At 52.3% G+C, this 16197-nt stretch overlaps 2 protein-coding genes across 4 annotated transcripts in view; one reads left to right on the top strand and one right to left on the bottom strand.

The window, feature by feature from the left end:
- LOC132231104 (calmodulin-like) overlaps positions 1 to 16197 on the top strand; it is a 428233-nt gene that overhangs the window by 232349 nt on the left and 179687 nt on the right. The gene's annotated exons all lie outside the window — the stretch shown is intronic.
- Positions 1 to 16197, bottom strand: part of TTC39A (tetratricopeptide repeat domain 39A) — a 46222-nt gene that overhangs the window by 1412 nt on the left and 28613 nt on the right. For all 3 annotated transcript variants that reach the window (XM_059689602.1, XM_059689601.1, XM_059689603.1), the window contains exons 8-17: positions 15121 to 15186; positions 13026 to 13134; positions 12440 to 12507; positions 12302 to 12361; positions 11348 to 11509; positions 6425 to 6516; positions 4276 to 4396; positions 2436 to 2547; positions 1781 to 1895; positions 381 to 497 (exon numbers count right to left, since the gene is read on the bottom strand). In XM_059689602.1, coding sequence (XP_059545585.1) covers positions 381 to 497; positions 1781 to 1895; positions 2436 to 2547; positions 4276 to 4396; positions 6425 to 6516; positions 11348 to 11509; positions 12302 to 12361; positions 12440 to 12507; positions 13026 to 13134; positions 15121 to 15186 — 1022 coding nt within the window. The remainder of the gene's footprint in view (positions 1 to 380; positions 498 to 1780; positions 1896 to 2435; positions 2548 to 4275; positions 4397 to 6424; positions 6517 to 11347; positions 11510 to 12301; positions 12362 to 12439; positions 12508 to 13025; positions 13135 to 15120; positions 15187 to 16197) is intronic.

Raw genomic sequence — 16197 nt, 5'->3', positions numbered from 1 at the left:
AAGTTGGGTGGTCTGCCAATAGGAATTAGCAGAAAGGCTGTGTAGCCCCTCCCCCAGACATCATGCCCTCTGGAACTCTTTTGGTCCTGATCGGTCCCTAGACTTGAGGTGTCAAGAGGTAGATCTATGGGCTGGAACGTAGGGGACCAGAGTCTTCACACAGCCCTGTGGCTGACTTGAGTGTGATCCTGGGCAACTCACTCACTGCTTCTGGGATTCTAATTCTTCATTGGTGAATTGAGAAGGAAGCCTTCCCACCCTAGGAGAGCTGGGCTCCTGGGGACGAGGGCCCAGGCTCTGGACTGCCTTACCGCGCTTGCCAGCACCCTCCCTCACTAATGCCGGGGCTCTGCCCCCAGCCAGGGCTAATCAAGCCTTACTTGGCAGTTTCCAAGAGTTTGACAGCCTCTTCGTTTCTGCCTTGCTCCATAAACAGCAGAGCCAGCTCTAGCAGGGCATTTGGGATCAAGTAGTGGTCATATTTAATCTTCTTTTCGCTGTGGGAAAGAAGAGGACATGGCTTACAGGCTCGCCCTTGAAACGTCCTTCAGGCTTCTTGCAGGCCTTCCCCAAATGGGAGGCTCCAACCCATGCCCTCAAGTGGGGTTTCCAGCTCTGAATTCTAATTTGGAAAGGTTCCCACTACCTAGCCCTAGGAAGGTTTAGGATCCACAGCAGAGCCTTCCAGACCTCTGCACCTGGGACCCAACTCCCTAACAACCTATGGCTCGTGTCATGTCCTTGGCCACTTCCACCTCAGTCCCCAACCCTCTTTTTCCTGGTTGAATTATTATATTGGGAAGTGTCCTGTCTTCAATCTGGCCCCTCTAACCTACCCACCATGCTATCCCAGAACTATCCTTTGAGAACCCAGATCTGCCCTGCTCGGTATCCTTCCTTTCTCTCTCCCGTCTACAGGATAAAGTTCAGTCTTGTAAGCAAAACAGCCAGGCCCTTTGCAGGCTAGGTGCGCCCCCCTCCCCTTATTTCATCTGCAACCCTTTCCCTCTATAACAGCTGTGGGCAAACTACGGCCCGTGGGCCGTATCCGGCCCGTTTGAAATGAATAAAACTAAAAAAAAAAAAAAAAGACCGTACCCTTTTATGTAATGATGTTTACTTTGAATTTGTATTAGTTCACACAAACCATCCATGCTTTTATTCCGGCCCTCCAGTCCAGTTTAAGAACCCATTGTGGCCCTCGAGTCAAAAAGTTTGCCCACCCCTGTTCTATAACCACCCAGGCAGGAAAAGCCTAATCACTGTCCCTCCAACCTCAGGCATATCTGTGCCAAGCATTTGCACATGCTGTCCCTACTCAACTCAAAACTCCTCCTTCATTACTTTCTCTGCCAAACTTGATAATTTAACTGGCATCCCTGGAAAACCTTTCCTGGTATCTTGAATTAGGTTTAGGTCCCTCCTCAGGACACCTGCTGTCTTTTCCGCTTCCCTGTGCCATGGCCCGGATCATATCAGATTGAGTTGCCTGTAGATGATGATCTGTAACATTTGTAATACACAAGGGCAAGGGCAGGGTTGGTGAATTACAAACTCCAGGGGCACCATTAACACAAAACTCAATGTGGATAGACTCCTGTAGTTGAGCAGGCTGGCAGCCCTGCCAGATGAGGTCTGAATGATCTGTGCCTTGGTAGGCCCTGGCACAGAGTAGACACTAGTATACATGTAGTACCTAGGGGGAGGCACTGGAGTGCACAGGAGGGAGAAGCAGGCCACAGTAGCCATCTGGATTGGGAGCAGCCACAGAGGCACTTACTTGGCAGAGATGCTCCTGAAATTCTCCTCAGCCTCCTGGACACGGCCCAGGTATTTCAGACACAGGCCTTTCAGCAGCTTCACCAAGCACTCATCATCCACTGAGTACTCATTTTCTGAGAACAGGGCAGTGAGAGGAGAAAACAGGCTTATTCATTTCTGCAACAGTCACTCATGGAGTCCCTACTCTGTGCTGGGCCCTGAGGACACAGGTGACTCACACATGGTCCCTGTCCTCAGGGAGCTCACATCTGGGAAGGAAAGACATACTGAGACGAGGACAACACAGTGGAATCAAGGCTGCTTGAAGGAAGCCCAGGGGCTGTGGGAGCCCCTCGGAGGCCTTGACTCAACCTGGGGGACAAGAGACAGCTTGGAGGAGCTCTCGTTGACGCTCAGTCTAGAAAGGCACATTCCCAATAAGGGGTGTGCAGGAGGCAGCTCATCAATGTTTCTCTCTCATCGATGTTTCTAACTCTCTATCCCTCTCCCTTCCTTTCTGTAAAAAATCAATAAAACATTTTTAAAAAAAGAAAGGCAAAGGTCAGTTACCAGGGTAGAGAAAGGAGGACAGACATTTTTGGTAGAGGAAAATTTCAACTGCAAGTCCTGTGGTCTGACCCAGCCTGGCAGATTCAAGGGCCTGGGGTAGTCACCTGGGCCCTTTTCCAGCATCTCTTCAGCCTTGGTGATAATCTCAAGTATCCCATCTGTGAGTTCGGGCTGCTTCCCAATCACAGCGTAGCCATTCCAAATGTACATCATTTCCTGAAGGTAGGGGAGCAAGTCAGTCCTAGGTTTCTTCAATGGGGTCTCAGTTTCCCCATCTGTAAAATGGGCAGCTCAGATCAGAGGATCACTAAAGGCCCTTCTAAGCTTCTAAATATTGGAGAAATGATTTATTTACCTCAGCACTTCAGTATTTCCAAGAGTTTAAGACTGTCACCTCTCCTGTGTCCCGTCCCCGTCCCCCCCCCCCCCCCCCCCGCCCAAGGCGTTGGGCTTGAATTACCATCATGAAAACTATGAAACACCCTGATTTCCTTTTTCTGCCTTGACTTCTAGGAAGCTCAGAATACTAACATGTTCATTCATAGTAATTTTGTTGCTTAGGTTAGCATTTTCTAAACTATCAAACCAAGTAATAGATGTGAAAGTGATTTGTATACATAAAGTTCTAGAAAGACATTACTGTTATGGTTCTTGTTATGTTCTAGGGAGGGAATTTAAGTTTAGACCAGTGTTTCTGAAGATCATAATATGTTCCCAAGTTAGCAAATGTTCCATTAAAAAAAAATCCAGGGCCAAATGAGTTAGGAAAAAATCTTCTTGAGACTTACCCTGCTGATTGGTATATAAAAGCTCCAAGGTCTACATTATATACACTTTGTTTAGAACAGTCTTACCTAATATATTTCAGAAATCATTTTATGCATAAATGGTATTTTCCAGATTATAATTTGGGAAATTCTCTCCTAAATTTTTGGTATAGGTGCTTCCCCAACCCTTCCTTACAACACCCCCTCCCCATTTGATGACAGTAGTTTTACTTTATAAAATATTTCTAAATAGCGGTAGTCAGGATACAAGTTCTAAATACATTCTATAAATATTGAATGCTTTGATTTATAAAGTAACATTTTATCAACTGATTCTCATAACTGTTCTATGAAATGGGCAAAGTGTATGCTACCCCATTTTATATTAAGGAAGGGGGACCCTACCCAAGGTCACACATTAGTGAATAGTAGGTCCATGACCAATAAAAGGTCTCTGAGGACTTTTTCTACTTCTCTGATGCCTGCTAAAACCATGCATGGAATTAGCATCACAATGATTCAGAACATGGGCTCAGAAACCAGACTATTTGGGTTCAAATCCTGACTCTAATTCCCTAGCTGTGCAACCTAGACAAGTTATTTTATCTTTCTACCTATATCTTGTCTACTTATTAGATATCTTTCTACTTTTATTATCTATTCGGACTTAGTATCCCCATCTGTAAAATGGGAATACCACCAGCACCTACTCAGAGGGTTATTATGAGGCTCAAATAAGGCCTTGGGCCATGGGTGTGAACCTTGAACACAGCTATTAATAACAATGTCGGCTATTATTATTTCAGAGATAACACAATCCCAGGGCTCAGGGCTCAGAAAAGCTCCGTCCAGTGATGGGAACAGTGTAAACAACAATCACGTGACAAGACTGAAACAAGCAGGGTAGGAGCACAAACAGCCTCTGCCTGGGGACAGGGGTGGGCTGTCTAGGAGGGCTGCTCACTTGTACTGGCCACCTGCACTTCCTCAGAGGCAGGGCTGGCTCAAACTCCTCTGTCCCCTATCCCAGGTGAATTGTGAAATCCTTTCCAGGCCCCTGAGGCATGAAGGTCGTTCTCCTTCATCCACTTCCTCTGGGCCTGTGGTTGTACCCCTGGCTCTCAGCTAATCCCTATAATCCCAAACAAATGCAATCCCAAAAGATCCTCCTACCCACCAGAGCAGGGATTGGCAATGAGATGGGTGAGGGAGCAAGGTATCGCCTGGACTTCCGGATGGCAAACTTCTCTGTGGGTAGAGATTTCCCAGCGATCTTGAGTTTCAGGCCTGGCACAGCCCTGCAAGAGAGATGAGGGTGGAGGAGGGTGAGAAAAAGCGAGAGAGAACTGAGAGCCGAACCGGTTTGGCTCAGTGGATAGAGCATCAGCCTGCAGACTCGGGTCCCGGGTTCGATTCCGGTCAAGGGCATGTACCTTGGTGGCAGGCACATCCCCAGTGGGGGGCATGCAGGAGGCAGCTGATCGATCTCTCTCAGCGATGTTTCTAACTCTCAATCCCTCTCCCTTCTTCTCTGTAAAAAAATCAATAAAATATATTTTTAAAAAAAAGAGAAAGAGAGAGAGAGAGAACTGAGAGCCCCCAGACTGCCAAGCGGCTGCTTGGCACCTCTCTGGGCCTCAGTTTCCCCGTCTATATGATGATAGTGTTGGACTCACAGTCTACATCTTGTTTCACAGGCTTTGACCCAAGACCTGACCACTTCCTATGAGTAGGCAAAGGGCTCCTTCACACCAGCTGGCAGAGGAGAGAATATACACAAAGGCCCAGGCCTGTTCTGCCTTCTAGCTGTCTCTTCTCCACTCCCAGGCCCCACTTCCGGAGGGGCCAGCCCCATTTCACAGGGGAGACTAAAACCCCCAAGAAAGGGAGGGACTTGCCCAAGACTGCACATCTGGAAGTTTTAATTAGCTCTTGCCACAGGCAGTTGTGGCCTCCTCAGCTGGGTCCCAGGGCAGAGTAAAATGTGGTATGCAGCCAAGCCAAGCCTCCACATCTGGGGCCTCACCCACCCAGCTCCATCCCACCTTCCGGTTTCTGCCACAGTCACGGGGTGTGGCTGTGACCCTCAAGCCTGAGCCACCCAGGAAACAACTGGACCTAGTTGTGAGCTCCCCCACCAAACACCGCCCCTGCTTTTTCACAGCAAAACTTCTCTGGGCCTGTTTTCTCCTTTCTAAAATGGAGATAATGATATGAAGGAGAGCAGAATTGTCACCCCACAACATGCCTCTTTGGCATAAGGATTATTTTAGGCTGGTTATTTTTAAGAAATAGCATACACAGGAAGAGCTCTTGAAAACCTAGAAGTTGCCTTTTGTGAGAGACATTTCTATTTACAAGGGAGATCCCATCTGTTAGGGCACCTCCCGCTCAGGAAGAGGGGGATGACTAAATCTCGAGATGCTCATCAGTGCAGAAGAAAATGACTTAATTATGCATCACAACCTTACCCTTGTTTACTGTGCTTTTCTGGTAACCCCACGTACTGGCTCCCCACCCCCAACACCTTTAGTCTTCAGCTGAAGATGGTATTTAAGGTGCTGGATTCAGCCATTTTGGTGAGTTGCTCTGTTTTCCTGGGTCTCCCCTCCCCCACATACATAGGAGGCATGCATGTTATTTAACTTCTGTTTGTTTTTCTCCTGTTAATCTGTCTTTTATTGTGGGGGGAGGAGAAGGGTTTCAGCCCCAAACCTAGAAGAATAGAGGGGAAAATTATCTTCCCCATTCTCAACCTGCAAGGCTGAGCCCTGCTACAGACCCTTTGCAGAAAAAGCAAACACAGCAGTTATAGGTAAGAATAAAAATAGCCACCCTTTAGTGGCTCCAGGCCCTACACCAGGCTCTTTAAATATATTCTCTATTTGATTTGCAAAACAGCCTGCAAGGCAGCGGTTATTCCCATTTTATGGATGCTGAGATTGTCTGAGGTGACACAGATAAATGGCAAAGGCTGGATTTAATCCTGTTTATTTGATCCAACTCTTTGGCTCTCTGTGTGCTTCTCTGAGTGTTAGCAGGTTAACTCAGCCAAGGGTACATCTGGACCTCAGTGTCCTACTGACCTGACAAAAGAGGCTCAGAGGAAAGGATGTTGACAAAACCACTTTGGTGAAAGAAAGCCTCGAACACTCACAGGGCTCTAATAAGCAACCACAGGAGGTGGTGATGGAAGGGAATGGCGGGCACGTGGGGCAATCCTGGGGGAGGGTCCGGGCGCTCAGGGCCAGGGATGCTGTCAGCTCAGGGTGTCTGGATAGACCCTGGCTGAAGCCTACAATGGCGGGTGCGATGGTAGAACTCACCTAAACAACTCCACTTCGTCATCCCCAAACGGCTTGTAGTCGTCCTTCCCAAACATGCTGAGGTAGGCAGCCTTCATGTAGATGTAGGTGGCCTGTGAGAGGCAGGGCAAGAGTCAGGTGTGAGGAGCCCACCTTCCCAGGACAGCTGTGGAGGCTTGTGGAGCTGCAGACCACGTCTTACTCTGCCCTTGGAAACAGCTGAGGAAGCCACAACCCACTGGCAATTCATTTGGCACAAATACCTCATTTGACCCAGCATAGGAGCTAAACAGCCGTGGGCAAACTACGGCCCGCGGGCCAGATCCGGCCCGTTTGAAATGAATAAAACTAAAAAAAAAAAAAAAAAGACCGTACCCTTTTATGTAATGATGTTTACTTTGAATTTATATTAGTTCACACAAACACTCCATCCATGCTTTTGTTCCGGCCCTCCGGTCCAGTTTAAGAACCCATTGTGGCCCTGGAGTCAAAAGGTTTGCCCACCCCTGAGCTAACGTCATCCCCCAGCCCCAGAGGAGAAACTGAGGGAGCTGAAGCAGCTTGAGAACTTGAGCTGGGCGTTAAATCCAGGACAAGCCCATATGAAAGCAGCTTCCGCCCTCTCCACTCTGAAGCAATAGAGAAAGCGACTCAAGCAACCAGTGGACACACAGGCAGTGCTGAGGCTAGGATGGAGATACGCAGGCTGGGCAGCAAGGGCTTCTGGGAAGCGATGACTTCTGACTGGGCCCCGGCAGGCCCACAGGAAGACTCACAGAGACCCTGAGGATGGACTTCCCAGGCAAGGGACATGGCTGAGCAGAGCCTCTGTATAACCAAGATGCAGATCGGTAGCATAAAGGACGGGATGCATAAATGCACTGTGAGGCCAGAAGAGTGAGCAGGACCCTGGGCCACGGCTATCGGAACTGGTGGAACTGCCTACTGTGTGCTAGGTGCTCTACATACATCACCTCACCTGATCCCAAAGACAATGCCAGGGTAGGCACCCTCTGCTTCCTGGGACCTCAGAGCTGCTTGGGGCAGAGCTGGGCGTACCCCAGGTTTGTGTGGCTTTAAGGGCCTTGTCCATTGGATCCACAGTCACTCCTGACAGGAAGGGGTCGGCTGTGCAGAACCCCTTTCCTCCGCCCAGGGATCCTGAAAGCTGCACCCCTTCCCCCCAAGTCCAGTGCCAGAGGAGCCTGGATCTGTACTGCCCTCCAGTGGCTGAGCCCTGAACCACAGCTCCTGCTACCCCAGCTGCTGCCAAGGAGCTACCTGCCCACCTGCCATTAGCCCAGAAAGAAGTGTGCTGGGTGGAGGAGGAACTGGAGCAGGACATCCTGGAGCCCCATCTCTGGAGAAGGCGGAAAGCAGCCCCACCCATGCTGAAGCCCAGGGCTACTCCTAGTTCCTCGCTGACCTCGGCCCCTCAGTCTGCCCTTCAGAAAATGCAGAAAAACTGTTTTGTGGGGTGTGGTGAGAAGAATCACCCCTCACTGAAACCTGTTGCCCACCCCATCTTCAACTCCCTGGTGTCATCCTTGCCTTTTCCCTCTTCCCCATCCTGGCTGGCCCTGAGTCACTAAGTCTTCATGACCTTCCCTCTAGCTCTTGCATCCCACTGGCCTTGAGCTATCATTTACCTCAGTTACTGCACCAGCCTCCACACTGCTTCCTGCTCCAGTCCACCAGAGATGTCTTTCTATTGTCCTAGTTTCATGGTCTTCTAACCCATCTTCCTGCACCCCCTCCTGCCCCCTGCAAGCCATTCCCCACACCATGCCAGTCAGATCTTTTTATGTCAAATTACATCAGCCCGTCCTTGAAATGTTCTTTTGATATCCCATCACACAGGATAAAACCCAAACTCCCTCTCTTGGCCTGCAAGGCCCCATCCAGTCTCCCCCAGTTTCCTCTCCAATTTCATCTCCCACTGTGTCCCCCTCCCTCACATCATTCTAACCACACTGGCCTCTGGGCCATTTCCAGAATACATCAAAGGCACTCAGCTTCAGGTGGCGGTGCCCAGCAACCACAGGAGGGAGTTCTTAAAGCCCAGATCTAAACCACAGCACAAGGGTTCCTTCACTGTCAGACTAAAGCCTGACAGCCACTCGGCCCTCCCTGACCTGCTCTTCTGGCTCCTCTTCTGCCAATTATTCCCCATCACCCCTTAAACTCACCCCAGGCCTTTGCCTGTGCCTTTCCTCTGCCTAAGATGTCATTGTTCCTTCTCTGCCAGGCTTATCCGTTGGCTTCCTCTAAGAGGCTTCTACTCCCCCCAGTCAGCTCACCCGCCTTGAGTCACCAGGAGGTAGGGTGGATGTGACACCCACGGACATCGTTATTAAGGCATACATGGGGCACATTGACGGAAAACAGCAGCCGCCTCCTCTGATGGGAGTTCTGTCTCCCCAGGGTTATCTGTTTTCCCTGATTCCTGTAGTTTCTGTATTACTCTACCAGGGTCTGTGCAGTCAGCCCTTGTCTTCAAGAAGCTCCAGCAGCCCTGGCTGGCGTTCTCAGTGGTTAGAGCACCAACCCCTATACCAAAGACTCATGGGTTTGATTCTCAAACCTGGGTTGCAGGCTCGATCCCCACCCCAGTAGGGGCATGTGTGGTAGGCAACCAATCGATGTGTCATTCTCACATCAATGTTTCTTCTCTCTCCCCCCCACTTCTCCTTCCTGCTACTCTCACTAAAAATCAATGGAAAAAAGATCCTCGGGTGAGGATCAAAAAAAAACAGCAGCAGCAGCTACAGCCAGTGACTTAATGGGGATGGTTTCTCCATCATCCCCGGCACTTCTACCCACAACCCTTCACCTGGGGACACTGAGCCCCTTAGCAGCACCCTGACTTCCAGCCTTTGACCTGTCTGTTCCCTTGACTTGGGGTGTCCTTTACTTACTCCACTTCCACTCTAATTCCTCCTCCTTCAGAATCAGCTCAGATGTCTCCTCTTCCAGAGGCCGCCCCTGTCTTTGTGGCTGGGTGGCTGGCTTCCCAGGGCTACCTCTGAGCTCCCATTCCCTCATTGCTGCACGGCGTGCACAGCTGTCACCACCTAGTTTCTGGCTGAGGGAAACCAAGGCTCCACAGGGCAGAGAGGGATGCCACAACCAAATCCCTAGAGCTGAGTTGGGGGACTCTGTGGTGGCCAAGGGCTGGAGAGTAGGAATGAATGAGGTCCCAGAACCGAGGGTGCTACAACCCCCACTTTCACAGGAAACCCTTCGGAGGAAAACACGAGAGAGAGTGGGGGCTGACCACCCCAAAGTCACACAGCTGGGTACCGAGCTGACCCAGCTAGACTTCCTGACACCTGGGAGGCCTGGGCCGCCCGCTGCTGCTCACAGCAGCTGTGTGCACCCCCACCCCCACCCCCCTTCCCTGTGTAGGCAGACCCAGCTGTCCAGCTTATTCCACAGGAAGGCTTCTAGGTCACCTGTTCAAAAGGTTCCTGGAGTCTGTGCTCTTACTGGGAGTGGGAAGTGATGAGGAATGAATGCTGGGCCCATAGGGCTGGGCTTGAGGAAGCGCCTCCAGCAGTGGGGCCACCTGGGCCTCCTCGGGAGACTTGAGGGACAAGGGAAAGCAGAGGCCTTTGAGTCTCACAGAGCTGGCTTCAAACCCAGTCTGTCCCCAACAGCTGTGTGAGCCAGGAAAGTCACACCCCCTCTTGGCCACAGCAGCCCTGGTGTGCCCAACGGAGATAACTTCTGCCTTGTTGGGTGTGGTGTGGAGGAAATGGCAAGCGCTGGGCACGTGGTGAGAGCTCAGTGACACCCTGCCCCTTCCCCCAACCCCACCTGCCCCAGACCCAGGGAATTCCCTTTCATTTGGTCCCCAGGCAGGGCTACTGAAGAAGGACTTGCATGCAGAGGTGGGGAGGGATGAGAAATAGGGACTTGAAGGCATTGAGACATATGTGCTAAGTATTTACCAATACCAGATTAGACGCTGATGATGATTCTAAAACTCTCTGTTCAGAATTCTGTGCCAGCATTACTATGGTAATAATGGCTAATGCTTATTTCACCACTTAACTTGATTTTATGTTTTCACCTATGGTGGGCACCTTTTTTGCTTTGTTTTGCCTACAGGCATCGATTTAATCCCCCAGATGCTTCTTTTGGGGACATCACGCCATTTTTATTCTGCAACCACCTCTCTTCTGCTCCCCATCCCTCTGTTTCCAGGCATTGACATGCAATCTATGCAGACCAGTGAGGCTGTATCGTGGGACTTTGGTTGAAACCAAAGGGATGACATAAGTTGGCAGCAGGCAACCCAGGGCCACCCTGCCTGTCACATGGAGAGAACCTGCCTGTACAACAAAGATATATTGAAGAGAACACAGTACAGGTAGAGAAACTAAGCCCTGACGACACGATTTGAATTCCTGCATCCAGCCCTACCTGAAGTCAGTTTGCCTAGAATTTTCTGTTGTATGAACCAATAAGCATTCTGTGTTCTAGACCAGCAAAGCCCAATACAGTGGCCATTAGCCCGTGTGATTTTAAAATTTAAAGTTAAATAAAGTTGAAAACACCTGGTTTCCCAGTTGCACTAGGAACATTTCAGGTGCTCACTGCACATGTGGCTGGTGGCTACCATGTGGATGGTGCAGGACAGAACATTCCCACCAGCCCAGAGGTCCTACTGGACAGCTCTCCCCTAGGCAGTGCTAGCCATGTGTCTGTCCCTTGTGACGAAAACTCCTGACGGACACATTACAGTTCTGACGTTTCTCTGCTCCTCACCGCCCTGGGGACACTGCGTTCCTTCCCACCCTGAGTCCTATGAGAAGTTATGGTTCCGTTTAAATTCCAGCTGGGACATCTGTGTTCAGTTAGGAGTTTGCCCTTGGTCTAGGGCCCATGGCCAATCTGGGTTGGTCCCCCAGTGCCCCCCAGCACTTGATGTGAGCCCACCTTGGACCAGGAGTTCTCCTTGCTGAGCAGGTCGGCGTAGAAGTAGGCCATCTTCCACTGGCCCTTGTAGGTGAAGCACCACATCAGCTCCCAGTAGCACATGTGGTGGAACTGCTTCCAGTGCTGCTGGGCCTCACAACACTCCTCGAAGCGCCGGACGGCCTGTGGGCACCTGCTGGTCAGCCTTCCGGTGCCCCCCGGCCATGCCCACCCACCCTCTGCACCCACCCAACTCCACTGCAGGCCCAGCCTGCTCCAGTGCACGGTCCACCGCTGTGGGGAGACCGGCCTCCACTCCTTATTATTCCCCCAAGTCGCACACGGCCTCAGGCCCAGTTCCTGCCTTTCTCTGGAGCTCTAGTCTTTCCATCACAAAGTGAAAGGACAGGATAGAGCTATCGTGGAGGGGGAGCAGGTAGTGGAAAGTGTTAACGTTAAAGCAATGTAATAGCATCTGTGCCTCAGGTCCAACTCCAAAGGTTTCCGTAGCTCCTACGGAGTGAGCTGGATCTGGGGCACCTGTCCTGCTGCCGGAGGCGTCACAGCCAGGGCAGCAGGAGGTCCCAGGACTCCACACTGCGGAGTCCATCCTGGGCCTTGGCTTGGTGCTGGGGTCTCTGCCACGGCTGGTCCTCCCCTCTGCAGCCCCTCCGATGGCTCCCTCCCTTCTCTGGGGCCCTCACCCCCTGGCATTCACCAGGTCCAGCCTGTCACCGCACCCCGAGTAAGTGGGTCTTCCCATGTCCCTGCCTTACACCAGCACCTCCCTCTCCAGGAGCGCTGCGTCCTAGTCTCCCTGTCAGAACCCTCTTCTCCCCAGACTGCCTCAGAAGTGCCTCTCCCACTCCTGCTCTGCTGGCGGTTCTCTCTGGGCCCCCCTCCCAGCCGGCCTTGTCCCTGAGTATGTCTCTGTGCGTCTGACTTCCTGCTGGCCCGGGAGACCCCATTACTCACGGCGTCAACGTTGCCTTTGATGGCTTCAATCCGCCCTGCAAAGAACAGGAAGATGGCGCCCTGCAAAGACACGTGTGGGTCTGTGTGGGCCCATGCGGCACACGTGGGCAGGGGTGTCTGGCAGGAGGTGGAGCTCACCTTAGGGTATCGCTTCAGGTAGGGCTTCAAGAGCTGCTCTGCCTCCTCGATGTTGACATTCCCGGTGCCTGAAGGAGGTGGGGGTACAACACATGTCACCGCCGCCACGGGCTCCTGTGATCCTCCCAGCAACCCACCAGGGGCTTCTCAAGGCCTCTGTTCCCCCCTCTGTGAAATGGGGATAATATTCTTCTATCTCTAGAGTGATGTGAGGATTAAATTAGGTAGTGCAGATGTCGCCTCTAGCATACCACAGGGCTCAATAACTAAGAGTCCATGCCCACTAAGGCTGTGCCCCGAACCTCAAGGAGCTGCCTACAGTGTCCTCACACCCTCTACAAGGTGGGCATGGGCATCCCCATTTCACAGATGAGAAAACTGAGGTTGGGACCTACTCAAACTATGAGGAAGTGAGTAGTCAACAGGCCCCAGGACAGTTGAGGTGGCTCTGCTGTTTGTGGTTTCAGTGCCCCATCCCCAGTCTCAGGGGCCCAGTCAGGGTGTGTAACCCCTCACCCTCTTGACCCCTGCCCTTAGAGCCAACCACACCCCAGAGGCCCTGCACTGGCCCCAAGGGCACTCCTACCGAGCACGAAGGTGAGGAAGGTGTGGTAGCACAGCAGCAGCATGACGCAGAGCACGGCGCGGAAGCTGTGCCCCGAGGCGCCCTCCGCCAGCTGCAGCAGCCCATAGTCCTGGGGACAAGAGGCCGGGTTGAAGCCAGCAGGCCTGGGCTCCCCAAGCCCACCCTGGGACCCACGGAGGGACAGGGGCCTGGAGGTGCTGCTGGAGCTGGGGGCTGGGTGGCATACCCAGGAGGCCAGGTCAGCTCTCTCAGGCTGTGCCACCCTGGGAAGGGGCTGTCCCTCTCCGAACCTCAGCCACCTTCCTGCAGGAGCACACACTGCGGCCAAGGCCACAGCAGAGGCTCGGGTGTAGGTGTCGCCACCTCCACAGCCCCTCGCCCATTCTTCCCCTTTTTCACCTGTTTGGCTGGTGGTGGGTGCTGAGGCCCTGAGCAGCCCCAGGCCTGGTAAGGGGAGGAGGAATGACAAGGAGGCAGATAATCCTAACCCGAAGGCCCAAGGCACAGATGGGACCATGAGGATTGTGGTCTGGGAAGGCTCCCTGGAGAAGGAGGCCCCAGAGCCTGGCTGGGGAGGAGCAGGAGCCAGACCCCACTCATATCCCTGACGGCACTCTGCCCCTCAGTCTGTCCTCCAGTGTTCCTGTGCCTGCTAGTGTACAAGCCGCCTCCCCTGCCTCACACCCGCCATGGCTCCCCTACTTCCAGGATAAAGACAGAGCCTGCGCTGGCACCTCCATTCTGGCCTCGCCACCTCTTCCTGACCAGGCAGGCTGCACTGCGCACTTCGGCCAGCGGTTCTCAAGCTCTTCCCTCCCAGCATCATCCTGAAATCCTACTTGTGACCCAAGGGCCTTTTTAAGAAAACAAAACTGAAAGGGACTTTCAGAGCCTCCCACCAGTGTTTTCCCACCCAGGCATGGACCTCATGTGGCGACCATTTTCGAGGTCCGCGGACAGGCCTGAGGAAGCGGGGGGGGGGGGGGGGGGGTCCCACGGGAGGTCTTCCCTTCTCAGGAGAACGCCTGGGCTCCATGCTGGGCCTGTTCAACATCGCTCTGGCTCTGAGCTCCCTTCCGCACGGAGGGAACGGCCTTGGCAGAGACTGGGTTTTCGTAAGATTGTTTGGTCCTCATAGTATTTACTATTATGATTATGTTCTGTGTAGCATATTTACTTTAAATAAATTTAAATAAAACATATGAGCCATTTTTCAGAAAAATAATATGTAACTAATAACATAGAGGTCCGTGCACATGGCAAAAATCAGCAAGGGCTAGAAAAAGTTCAAATTTGAGAAACAGTGACCTGGTTTATTTATTTATTTTATTTTATTTTTACTTTTTAATATTTTTATTGATTTCAGAGAGGAAGGGAGAGGGAAAGAGAGATAGAAACTTCAATGATGAGAGAGAATCATTGATTGGCTGCCTCCTGCACGCCCCCAACTGGGGATCGAGCCTGCAACCTGGGCATGTGCCCTTGACCAGAATCGAACCCAGAACCCTTCAGTTTGCAGGCTGACGCTCTATCCACTGAGCGTTTAAAAAAAGTCCTTGTTTTACTGAAAAGAGGCTCAATGTCACAGGGAGAAGGGCATGCCTTCTAGGCTAAGCTCCTTCCCTCAGACGAAGCCTCCTCCGCCAGGGAGCCCTCCTTGATTGCTACCTGGGTACTCAGGTTCCTGCCCTCACTAAAGTGAGTCTGGTTTCCCCGCTCAAGGCCTGATGCATAAGAGGACTTCTCTTGGGCATGTCCCAGACCAGAAGATAGTCCAGAGGAAGGGACTTGCTCTAGCTCTTCACCTGTCAGGCTCAGGAAACAAGTCCCAGGCCCCTGCACAGAGCTGCCTTTCACAGCCACCTTAGCCCCAGAGCCTCCACCCTGTTAGGGGACCAGGCAAGGCTCATGGCCCCACTTGACTGGAGAGTAGACTGAAGCCCAGAGAGGTCTGGGTCTTGTCTAGGGAACCCATACCGAGGCGGGCTGAGCAGAACTGGCCCCTTGGCCCCACAGCCCCTCAGCCGCCTCTCATCTAGCTGAGTTCCAGTCCTGGAGCTGAGGGGGTCTAGGGTCCCAGAAAGCAGGCAGTTACCTTGTTTCCTGAAAACCCCACGAACTCCAGCAGCCTCAGGATCCTAGTAGGAAGCATGGACAGCGTCTGCAGGAACAGAAGCAGGTGGGCACGTGCAGGGGCAGCTGCCCTTCCCACTCCCCAAACCCTGAGAGTCCTGGGGGTAATCCTGGGGGTGCAGGCCCTGTGTCTGCAATGCCAAGTTTCCTGGAAAGCCAGCTTCCCCGGACAGAGAATTATGACAGTCGACAGGAGCGGACTGCGCCCAAATTCTCACCACTCCCAGCTGGGTCACCTTGGGCAAGTTACATATCCTCTCTCTGCCTCCGTTTCTCATTTGTAAAATGGGAATAATAACAGCCCTTACCTCATGGGGGTGCTGTGCAGATGGATCAAATTAATCCACGTAAAGCCCATAGAAGGGGCCTGCACATGTTAGTCAGCTATTGTCGCTACGATACTGAACCCCTACTTTGGACCAGGGGCTCTCACTGCCTTGATCCTCAGAACAGCCCAGCATAGAGGGCTCATTGACCCTTTTGACAGATGGGGAAACTGAGGCACGGGTAAGTGACAGGACCTGTCCAAGGCCCCAAAGCTCATCAGAGGTGGAGGCAGTCCTTGGAGCCAGGACGGCCCGGCTATAACCTGCTAAAGCATCCACTGCACTTTGCAGCTGTTTCTCAGCACTTGGCCCAGGATCCCAGCTCCCATTTTACATTAAGAGGAAACTGGAACTCAGAGTGGGGCCGGGACCCTTGCCCCTAGGCCTGCTCTTAGAACAGGCTTTGCCTGAAGTGGAGAGAGCTGCTCCCACCCCCTACCCACTACCCCATATCACTCATACACACACACACACACAAAAACACACGCGCGCGCGCGCGCGCGCGCGCGCGCGCACACTGCTCCCAGGTGCAGGCATGGCTTTTCTGAGCCTCCCTGCTAACTCCTACTGTTCCTTCAGCCTAGGATGCCCTTCCCTGCCTAGAAAACTTCCCCCACCTATGGATGGTTCAAGAATCAAGATCCAGCTCAAATACTACCCCCTCCATGAAACCTTTCCCAACTCCCCCAGGAAGGAGTTTGGCTCTCCAGTCC

The sequence above is a fragment of the Myotis daubentonii genome, chromosome 3 (assembly GCF_963259705.1).
Source record: "Myotis daubentonii chromosome 3, mMyoDau2.1, whole genome shotgun sequence".
In the NCBI taxonomy this organism is placed as follows: Eukaryota; Metazoa; Chordata; class Mammalia; order Chiroptera; family Vespertilionidae; genus Myotis; species Myotis daubentonii.
The sequence above is the reverse complement of the archived record's forward strand: the minus strand, read 5'-3'. Positions and strand labels throughout refer to the sequence as shown.